The 11,297-nt window shown below is 35.4% G+C and overlaps 1 protein-coding gene across 5 annotated transcripts; it reads right to left on the bottom strand.

Annotated features, from left to right (window-relative positions):
- Nucleotides 1–3,555: 3,555 nt before the first annotated feature.
- Nucleotides 3,556–10,513, bottom strand: LOC114317533 (disease resistance protein RGA2-like). 5 transcript variants are annotated; one of them, XM_082879099.1, is made up of 4 exons: nt 6,949–10,513; nt 6,328–6,620; nt 5,398–5,504; nt 3,556–3,984 (listed from the first exon to the last, which is right to left on the bottom strand). In XM_082879099.1, the coding sequence occupies exons 1-2, from the start codon at nt 10,323–10,325 to the stop codon at nt 6,608–6,610; spliced, it is 3,390 nt and encodes a 1,129-aa protein (XP_082735225.1). In that variant the 5' UTR covers nt 10,326–10,513; the 3' UTR covers nt 3,556–3,984; nt 5,398–5,504; nt 6,328–6,607. The 5 variants fall into 5 exon arrangements, with proteins under 5 accessions (XP_082735225.1, XP_082735223.1, XP_082735226.1 ...); XM_082879097.1 differs by having other exon boundaries at nt 3,556–3,981; XM_082879100.1 differs by lacking the exon at nt 5,398–5,504 and having other exon boundaries at nt 3,556–3,981; nt 6,949–7,946; nt 8,025–10,513.
- Nucleotides 10,514–11,297: the final 784 nt, after the last annotated feature.

Below are 11,297 nucleotides of genomic sequence, written 5' to 3'. Positions count from 1 at the left end.
CTTACAATTAGTGACGTTTTTCTATGACGAATTTTTTAAACTATCTTTGAAAGTTGAAAATTAGTGACTTTTTGTGACAATTTTTTAAATTGTCATTAAAACTTATAACTAGTAATTTTTTGTGATAAAACTTTCAAACTGTTTTTCAAAATTAAAAATTAGTGACGTTTTTTCAATAGTATTTGATGAAAAACGCCATTAATAATCACATAACTTATTGGACAATAAGTCCACCTATTAGGACTTACACGTAAGTCCCCCTAAAAAACATTCGGATCCAAAGTGCCAAACATATAAATAGTGTTTGGCTAGACATTGCTGAACTAATGTCTTTAATTCAACATTGAAAAAAGTCAAACTATTTTCACCATTTTGTTTGGGTGTGTTTTTGAAAGAACTTATCATTACAAGGTCGACCTTCTCCGAGTTGCAAACAACATCCGAGTTGTAAACCTCCTTTGAGCTTACATTGTGATGCTCCATTCATCTCATGGTATTTGGGTCGCCTAAAAAACTTTCACTCATTGCTATTGTCGAAGAAGTGTGCATTGTCGAATAGTTGTCACCGTTTCCATCGAAAGCCTGGCCGCTGGAGGTTTTGAAAGTTTTGAGGGTGCATAGGTTTTGAGGGTTTTGAAGTGTGTGGTAGGTAATGGAGGTGGGTGTTCTCATAAACCCTATATTATAATTTAGTGGGTTGGTGGATTTAATTGTGAGATGGGTGTTCCAAAATAATTCATGTTCTTTTTAGTAATTTCATTTAAGGTTATTATTGTAATAAAAATAAATAAAAAGAAAAGTGTTTCTATTAACACCCCCTTTATTATTTTGGACCCTCCAGAACCCCTACTTGTTAATTTTAAAACCCTTAAAATTTCTTTGCTCTGCCCAAATAATTTCAAAATTATCCTTATGAAAATTTCAACTCCACTCAAATGCGCACCCCCACACCCCTAAAAATCATTATCTCCCAAAACTCTAACAAAAAAACTTCCCAAAACCCATTCTCTCTCACGATGGTGGAAGAAAAACATTTCTCAAGTTAATCAATTGGTGTAAGGAACTTGTTCTCTATGATCTTCATTTTTTTTCTTCGCATTAGGTGCATATATCCTCCTTCAATTCTATCAATTTCTTTGATCAACTCTAAACCCTAAAATCAATATATATATATATATATATATATATATATATATATATATATATGTGTGTGTGTGTGTGTGTGTATTTAGAGTTCAAACGGAGCAAGTCTGCATTTTGCTCAGTCTCAATCTCGCTCATCCCCCAGCTCCCGAAGTCTCTCTCTTCTCTCTTTCACTGAGAATGTACGTTACACTCTTCCCTAATTCTTCTCTCTCTCTCTCTCTCTCTCATAGATTAGAAAACAAAAACTCCTACATCTGTGAACAATTTTAACCCTTCAAAGCGTATCAAATTTCCATGTTCGGATTTGTGAACAAATAAGCAATGTTCAGGGTTATGTTCCCAAAGTTTGGTTACATATTTAGGAGTTCAATACTAAAAAAAATACAAACAGTTTTCACTATTTTTCTTGTGTTTTTCAAAAAACTTACCCTTACAATGCCTACCTCCTCCAAGCTAAGAACAACATCAAAGCCATTAACATTTTCTAAATTTACGTTGTTGTACTCTTCTTGTCTCATGAAATTGTGATTGTCGGAAAAACTTTTACTCATTGCCGTTGCCGAAGAAGTGTGTATAATTGAATGATTGTCACCATTGCCACTAGAGGGTTCTCAAAGTTTTAAGAGTGGATAGGTTTTGAGGATAGAATTTGGAAAAGATGGATGAGTGGTGATGGAGGTGGGTGCTTTCATAAACTCTATCTTATTATTTAGTGGGTGTGTTGGCTTAATTGTGAGATTGAGTGTTCTAAAATTATTGATACGCTCTTTAGTAATTTCATTTAAGGTTATTATTGTAATAAAAAAAATGTCAGAAAATAGGAGGTTTAAAATAATAAATAGGGTACTAAAGCTAACAACAACATTCTAAAAGAAATAAGAGTTCCAAATTATTAACTAAGGTGCTAATAGCAGTACTATTTCAAAATGTAAACCATAAAATGACCACTTTTTTCACTATAAAAGTATAAATTTTTGTATACCATAAAAACACGTTACAAAAAGCAGTGTTAAGATAATCATAAAGAGTGATAACTCAATTTTTTTGTTTACCTTGGTAACAACACCACACTGATTCATTAAAAAATAATATAACATGTTAGCACTATACAAACCCAAAGTGAAACAAAATAGGGTTTGGCTATGGTGTGCCACTTACACCTTATACCTTATACCTTATACTTACACTTTACACTTACACCTTTTGTAAAAAATTAAACCTTACACTTACACATTTTTTGAGGTTGCACACCATATGCAACCCACTTACACCTTACACCTTACACTTACACCTTATACTTACACCTTATACTTATACTTACACCTTACACTTACACTTTTTGTGTAAGTGGCACATGGTGTGCACTTGCACACTTAAGAAAACTCCAACAAAATATTACAAAATATTTTAGTCAAAAAATTATTACAATTTTTTTTTAAAAAAAATTCAACTAATACAGAAAAGTAAAAAAGATCTATTCTCGTTTACTTTTTGCATGTGTTTTTTTTTTATAAGAATTCAAACAATCTTTTCCAAATGTATTAATTTTTTTCTCATATTTTTATCAAAAATTACTGAAAAAAAAATCACTTCCCAAATGAGTACTAAGAGAACATGAAAAAATAAAGGAGTTGAGTCGGTGTTGACAAAATTCTGACCCATTTATGGGCCTACATGAGCAGGTCTATCCCAACAATCAGAAACCTCTCCCTCTCAGACCACAGGATTGATTGATTAAATTGATGATGAATGTGATATGAGTAATCTACCAAATCTGCAATGCAATTTGATACATGAATTTGATTAAATCAAGGTCCAGACTTTGTATATTTATATTCAGATCGTTAAATTGAAGGCGATCTCATAAATTCATGTTGACACACAAAGGGCTAAAGCTCGAATGGCTATATTAGTGATGGTTACCAACTTTTGTCCATCCCAAGAAAGGGCTCAATTTCTTAAAATTAGCTTGTATCTCCTTCATTATCTAGTATCATTCAGAAAAATATGGCAAGTTTGCAAATATTTCTTCATCATAATTTGCAAACAGGTCATTTCATTGATCAATTGTGTCTGTTTTTAGGCTCTTCTAATTAATTGATGATTAAACCCAGGTTGTGTGGACAATTATTTGGTGTGGATTAGGTCCTTTTTGTACCTTTGCAATGCTTTTCACTTTACTGGATTTATTTATGTTATCGGAATGGATAAGTTTTGTAGCATTTTGACTTGATCAGCTGATGGAGTGGTTTGCACATTTTTAATTTTGTTCGGCAAACACAGGAGTTCTGCTAAAATTCATACCAAAATTATTAGTTTTTAACTAGTGCATTTGTTTAGTCTCCCAATTTATCCATGCACTAATATCATCTATCTTCATCATAACATCTAGCTGGGTATTCCTCAGAATTAAAATTCAAGAGTAAACTCCAATAATCAACACAAAATACAAACACTACATAACACTAGTGAAAGAATATAAAATTATAACAGAAATTGAACTTCAAATCATCGCTTAAAAAAATAGTGGGCATGATAGGAGGCTCTAACCCTCTAACCTCAGAAGGCTAGAGCACCCAGTGTCCATCACACACTAATATTATTACACATAGCCCAATAAGACCTGCATTTAATCTTCATTTCGCAGAAGAGAAATTAACACAAAGGAAGTCTGAGAACAGAACAGCTGAATGAAACCACCTCCGGTTACCCAACCTCAGACCTATAATAAGCAGCCCAATATATTCCCCGCCAGCAATGTATCCAATGCTACAACCACTTCAAAACTTGCAGCTGTCATGCTACTGTCATTGTGACCCAAAAGCCTAGCAGCACCTGCTATCATAAAAACAAACATATAACCTTCAACAACACCAAAAAAGAAATCACAAATCCATAAAGATGAACATAAATAAATAAAGAAAGAAACATAATCTCCGAATCATGGAGGACTCAATGCGCTCAATCTCGTTAATTTCATCCCTGTCATGGGCAACCACAAATTCATACAATCAGCACGAAGTAATCTTTAGGCATTTTATGCTTGTAAGGCCATTTTAAAGCAAAACCCATTTGAATAGACAATCTTAGACATCTCAGGTTCAAAACAATAAATGGTTAATGTTGTTCAAATATAATCACGTTAGAAAAACAAATGATTTATCTTCTTCAAATAATTTGTTACATCAATTTGTGCTGCTAGTATATGAATTAGCTGAAGGTTTGACATGCTGATCACGACATGGTTACCGTTTAGCAACTATGTTGTTCTTCAAAAATCGGTATTTATGCACTATTGATGAAACTATGAGAGGCAATGAGAGCAATAAAAGCTAAAGAAGTAGTCAATCATATTGAAATGGATGCACAAGTGTGAAACTAAACCACATACTTGTAGAATTTTTCATGAATTAGTTCTGATTTCCTTCCATTCAAACCATTAACAGATTAAGTAAATAGTTACAATAATCCTATCATGATATGCGGGATACATACTTGGCAACATGTGGGTTTTGGATAAAGGAAGCATAAGCAATCAATAGTAATTGCGGGCATAACAAAAAGAGAAAATAAAACTTGTAATTTTTTTATTTCTTTGTAATTAGGCACAATTTTAAGAGTAAAATTAGAAATGTAATTAACTTATTGAATAATATTAAACAATAACATCGATGATCTCACACCCCCACAATATAACTGTATGTCCCCCAAGTTCCACAACCAACAGAACACCTCAATCACCACCATTACAAAACTCACACACATGTAAAATAAGCCAAATTCAAAGCAAAACTCTACATCTGTCTCTTACTCTTTTTCTAACAACTAATAGAAGCTCAAAGAAAACCTAAAAAATAACCAGCAATATGAGTATGATTTATATCCACCTAATTTGTCCACCCTAAGCTAAACAGAACTATAAAGCAATAAACTCATACCACTAATATAGAGTAACATTCCTTGAATTCTTCTTATTTCCAACATCTTTTTATATGATCAAAAGACAATCAGTCCTAGGGGTGTGCGCGGTGCGGGTCGGTGCGGTTTGAGAGAAAAATAGAAACCGTATGGCGGGTGGCGGATTGATAAAAGTGTCACTAGAATTTGCTATTTTTCTTATCAAAAACCGGGGGTTCGGTTGGTAAATAATGGCGGATTTGCCTTGGCGGTTCGGGCGGATTGGCGGTTTATAAAAAATATAATTCAAATTACAAAACTTAAATCAAAGAGTAAAAAAAAGACGAGAGATACCGTGATGTTAAGCATCTTGCGAAGCTTTCTTCTGATGCAGCAAGTGTAACAACAACATGATAATATCAACGACTATGCCATCAATTCATTACAAGCATCTGTGGAAGCTACAATGATCAAATACAATACATAAAATTAATATCATTCAGGATTTACAATATATTGAAAATGTTTACTGTTGAAAAGTATTTAGATTGAAAAGTGAGCTGATGCAAGTTTGCAACATGGCCAAAAAAAAAAAAAAGATTGAAAAGTGAATTGGAAGCCAACTTTATTTTGGATTACTGACATCTTGAATTCCCCTCGAGCAGTAATGTAATACTATATTCTAAGGTATAGAACAACAAGCAAACTTAAGTAAAAAAATTTTTTTAGAATCTTATAAAACATGATTTAATAGCGGTGCGGGTCGGTGCAGTTTGGAAGAAAAATAGAAACCGGCGAATTGATAAAAATGTCACTAGAATTTGCCATTTTTCTTACCAAAAACCAGCGGTTCGATTGGCAAATAATAACGAATTTGCCTTGGCGGTGCGGTTCGGTGCGGTTTTAGCGGTTTCGGCGGTTTCGGCGATATTATGCACACCCCTAATCAGTCCAAACCCAGTTCATCCAACAGACTATCATGATTTCTCTAATTCGAAACCCATTTCGGAATTTTATCGAACGGGTTATCCGCACACTCTTACCATAGCCAAATTCATATAACAATTATATAGCTATATATATATATATATATTTAGAGAGAGAGAGAGAGAGAGGGAGAGAAGCGAGGGTAGAAGAGAAAAGGGGGCTGATGGTGGTTATTGACGGTGGAGGAGGAATCTGTATTAAACATAATGGAAGTGGGTGGGTCGATTTGGGGCTGGGTTTGTGTGAAGGTATGCGAATGGAAGAAGACAGAGAGAGGGTGAAATAGAGAGGACATACCCGGGGTAATGCTCCAATGGTGGATCGACGGTGGTGCTCCTATGCGATGGCGGTGATGATCTTATCGGGAGTCACGACTGCGACAACCGCCGTTGATCCATCTGTGTTGCACTCCGGCGTTTGGAGCTCGCATCGACAATCGGCGCGCAGAACGCTGTCGTTCCATGCAATCACCTCATTGTCCATGCGATTGAAGCTTCTCTCCATCACGATCTTCCACTCCTCCGTACTCGAATCCTTCTTCTCTATCTCTTCCTTTACAAGTTCATGTAACCGATCTCTACCATTCCCACCTACAAAGAAATCAAACACCGATTAACACTTGTTAATGAAAAACAAAATAAAAACGACTTGCTTGAAACCTTGTTAATCAGCAGATCTAACAACATGCGAGAGAGATCAGATCAGATCAGATCGAGTTCGGATTTCGATCAGATTAGATCGACTTTCTTGTTTTATTTGTTGCAGACTAGTGAACTAAGGCCTGTTTTGGTGAGTATACAAACATATAATATACTTACTGAACAATAATATGACCTTTTAAAGTAAAGCAATTGTTCTTTATGAATAACTCAAACATTTACAAATCTTAAAAAAAAAAAAAAAAAAAAAAGCACTTACAGATCGATTTTTGGAATTTTTGCTATCTTATACCAATCCTCCCCCTTTTCCTTTTGACATCGCCTTAACAATTCAGGACCGCATCCCATAATGGTCAAAGTTTGGAGGTTGGTTAGCCTTTCAAAGCCATCTGGAAGTGATGGAATCTTGCGACAGTAAAAAATGTACAACGATTGAAGTGACGTAAGGTTTCCCAACCATTCAGGCAGTGATGTGAGCTGTTTGCAGCAAGCAATAAATAGAGATTGAAGTGCAGGGACATGTTTCAATGCTTCAGGCAAAGTCTTCAACTCACTATAACCAATATGTAGGTGTCGAAGAGAAACAAGATGTTTAATGCTGTCTGGCAAAGTCACTAGCTTGGGACACCCACTAACATTCAATTCCTCCAAGGCAGTGAGGTGTCCCAAACTCTCAGATAAAGAACTCAAATTATTGCAGTGTTTAATCGTCAGACGTTGGAGAGACTTTTGGCTTCGTAGCCCATGATCTGGCAAAGACTCAATCTCACCACACCACCAGATTCTCAATGACTTCAAAGAGACAAGGCTTTCCAAGTTTGTAGGTAGCACTTTAAGGTTGCTAAACCTTTCAATTTCTAGAGATTCAAGAACAGTTAGGTTTTGCAACATCTCTTCTGGAAAAGAAATCATGTACCCTCTATGAACTGAAAGGGTAGTGAGATTCTTAAGATTTGAGATTGAACTTAGTACCACGTTGCTGGGAAACCAGACCTTCAAGAGTTTTGGGGATGAAAGACGCGGCAAGGTCAATTTTGGGCAATTGTTGATGTCTATCTTGTGAAGACAAGGGAGTAGCTCTCTTCCTTCCTCCCTTGACAACCCTACCAAATTCGGCAACTGAGAAATACATAGTACTTCCAAAGCTGGAAATCCTCTAACTGGGCTTCCGCCAGGGAAGTAATTGTCAATGTACTCCACATAATCCATTTTGGAAATCTCAAGCCGTCGCAGGGAAGGCAACTGTCCAAACGCTGGAAGTACTAAACAGTTTGTGCAGCTACGTAGCTCAATAGAAACTACGTTTTTAACAATTGAATCCCCCATCCAAGGTGGGAAGTGGGCACCTCTGTAATTGTCTATGAACAACTCTTCAACATTTGGGTGAGGTTCCAGGGATTCAAGTAGTTGTTCAACATTTACTTGCGATTCTGATTCACTGTTATCTTCCCATGATAACTTCAAGATTCGGAGGTTCAGTTTTCCGACCAAATTGGCTTCTTTGGCATCCGTTGAGTTTCTCACTCTCTCAAGGTGACGGATACACAATTCTCCCCCAAGATCTAAGCATTGCAATTCAACTACCCGATGACCTCTACTCTTACCCACGACAAATAAACTTAATGTCCTCAGGAGAGTTAAATGCCCAAGCTTTGGAGGCATGTCCTGTATTTTGTCACAACCTTCCAAATAAAGATGTCGGAGGCTTCTTAGGGATTTCATGTTCTTGGGCAGCCTCTGAAGCTTAGAACAGTAATTCAGGTTTAAAGTCTGCAAATTGTGAAGGCTACAAATTGACTTTGGTAGTGTACGAATGGGAGTTCTAGAAAGGTTCAAGTACCCTAAATGTTTTAACTTACCAATTGAAGATGACAACTGCCCCACGTTGGTGCCCAATGCATCGAACACTCGTAAAGAACCAAAATTTGTGAAGTCACAAGAAAAAGGAAATACCCTATCAGAGTAAGTGTTTTTCTGTCTACGTTGTAGAAGAATTGTATGTAAGGATTCAACTCTATATAATGCTTTAGGAAAGGCAGCTGCGTGCGGGTAGTCAGCAACCAGTGTAACATGATGAATTCTTTGCGCTGATATATTCTTTGAGCTTTCAGCCTCCATCATATGACATTCATCTTCCATAACGGATTGGGCAAGATCGTGCATAAGATCATGAATTTTGAAAATAATGTTGCCAGATGGATCTTTGTCCACATCTTGGAAAAAAGATCTCCAACATAACTCATTCCATATACCATTACCAATATCTTCTAACTCCGATTTTCCGTTGGATGAAATAAAGCCATTAGCCATCCAAAGATGAATAAGTTTCTCCTTTTCAATTTCAGAACCTTTTAGAAAAATGGCACAGTAAGCAAAACACCGTCTCAATTCCAATGGAAGGTTATAGTAACTTAATCTTAAGAGAGGCAAGATGGGATTTTTGTCTTGGGGTAAATTCCAAATTTCACTTTCTTGAACAGAATGCCAATCTCTTTCCTCACTTTTGAAGCGCAATAGCCCTCCAAGGGCCTTTGCAGCTAAAGGCACACCCCCACACTTCTTCACTATCTCCTTCCCAATGGCCACAAGGTTTGGACGCTCTTCATTCTCGTGTCCAAATGCCCGTTGTTTGAACAACAACCAGCAATCTTCTTCAGATAAAAATGGCAAGTGATGTGCTGGAACAGTTCGCCTGATTGATGCTACCTTTGCAACACGAGTAGTAACAATAATGGAAGCACCTTTTGATCCACATGCTAGTGAATTCTTTAGCTCATCCCACTTGTCTTGATCGTCGTCCCACACATCATCTAATACAAGCAAATATCTTTTCCCATTTAGCATCTCTCGAAGCTTTTTCTGCAAAGAATCTAGGTTTGAGGCGTCACAGGTTCTCCCAGATACGGATTCGATTATTGCTTTTATCACCCTTTTCACATCAAAATCCTGAGAAACATAAACCCAAATTTTAAGCTCAAAGTGGCACTCTACCCTCTCATCGTTGAAGACCATTTGGGCAAGCGTGGTCTTTCCTAGCCCCCCCATGCCAATTATAGGGTAGACAGAAACATCCTGGCAATCACATATATTCTCAACCAACATTTTGACAATTTTTTCTTTATCTTCTTCTCTTCCATACAGTTGTGGTTGAGTTAGAGCAGAGCTGGTTTCACGTCTGTCAGCCAATTCAACTCGCTTCTCCACAACCACCTCACGTAAATGAAACTTCATCCGCTCTTCAGCAATTGCATTTAAGTTCTCTATGGTATCTTTCATCCTATTCCCTATCTTGTGACGGAACAGAATGTTCTCAACAGGATAAGTCAATAAGGAAGTGCTTATTACCTTCTTTAGAGAACTAGAACTCAGCCTTTTTGATTCGTATTGGAGGGCTTCGGTTGTGCAGTCATCCAAGATGTCTTCTACTTCATGGGCTGCATCATTGAGTTTTCTCAACCAATTTTGTATTGCTTTGTCTTGGAATTGTTTTTGTTCTGCATCTTCCAGGACAGCCTGGATGGTGGTGAGAGTGCTTGAAAGCTTTTTCATCTCCTTGTCAACACCCCAAAGCAAGCCCACCTCCTTTTGGATCAAGGAGTTGAGATTCTGAAGCACAAATGGTAGAAACGATGCCATGTTGACTTGATATCTGGATTCAATTCAAGGAAAGCTCTCAAAATTGCAAATAGTGTTTTGCCAAGAACTAAATGACCCAAGTTGAGATGTATATCAGAATAAAGGTTTCATAACAATTGTGCAAAGACAAATGAGGGAAGACTTGGAAAATGGGGGAAGACTTTGGAAAATGACTCATTACCTACTGATGAATTAAAATAGTTGGTTAGAGTGTGCACTCTGTAACACCATGTCTAATCTTTCACTATTTTTTTCATTTAATTTGATTTTAAATTTAAATAAAATATTTAATTTGATACGATGAAAATCCTTTTCAAAGTTCCCATCTTATTCCAAATTTTCTTTTTTTACCAAATTTGATGATTTTTTTTTTAATTATTTCCAAAGCTTTATGTTTTTAAATTTTTATTAAATTTAAATTTGATGAAAGATTGGATAGTTCTCGATTTGATTTTTTTTTTTTTTTTTTTTTAAAATGATGATGAACATTACATGAAAAGATTAGATAATTTTGAGTACTTTTTATTAAATTTAAATTTAATAAAAGAAAAAATGAATGATTGAAGGTGCTCGTGCACCCAAATTGATAGCCATTAGATCTCTTCAAAATAATCTAAACTTTTAAACTTTTATTTTTCATCTTGAATCAATATTAAATTATTTAAATATGAATCAATATTAAATTATTTAAATTCTTTTATTTATTATTGAAATTTAGAACGTTAACAAAATTCAATAGTAAAATAAATATAATTTTTAACGAATATTTTAGTTTAAGCTCTAGAAAGAAGTGTATATATATTCTTGTCTTTTATATTTTTTTTATAATATATATCATTATTTATATTTAATATTTATAAATTCAGTCAGAATTAAGTAAGTTTCATATGATTTAAAATTTTTCTTAAGTTTTGGCCTACATTTTAAGAGGCAGTTAAATTTTTAAGTAATATCAACTGTAGTTATCAAACG

Source organism: Camellia sinensis, chromosome 7, assembly GCF_055761805.1.
Source record: "Camellia sinensis isolate YWXY chromosome 7, ASM5576180v1, whole genome shotgun sequence".
NCBI classification, from domain to species: Eukaryota; Viridiplantae; Streptophyta; class Magnoliopsida; order Ericales; family Theaceae; genus Camellia; species Camellia sinensis.
Note: the sequence above shows the minus strand (reverse complement) of the source record. Positions and strands in the feature narration are given on the sequence as shown.

Excerpts from the sequence above, each read along its gene's own strand:
- LOC114317533 (XM_082879099.1), bottom strand. The coding sequence starts at position 10,325 with ATGGCATCGTTTCTACCATTTGTGCTTCAGAATCTCAACTCCTTGATC.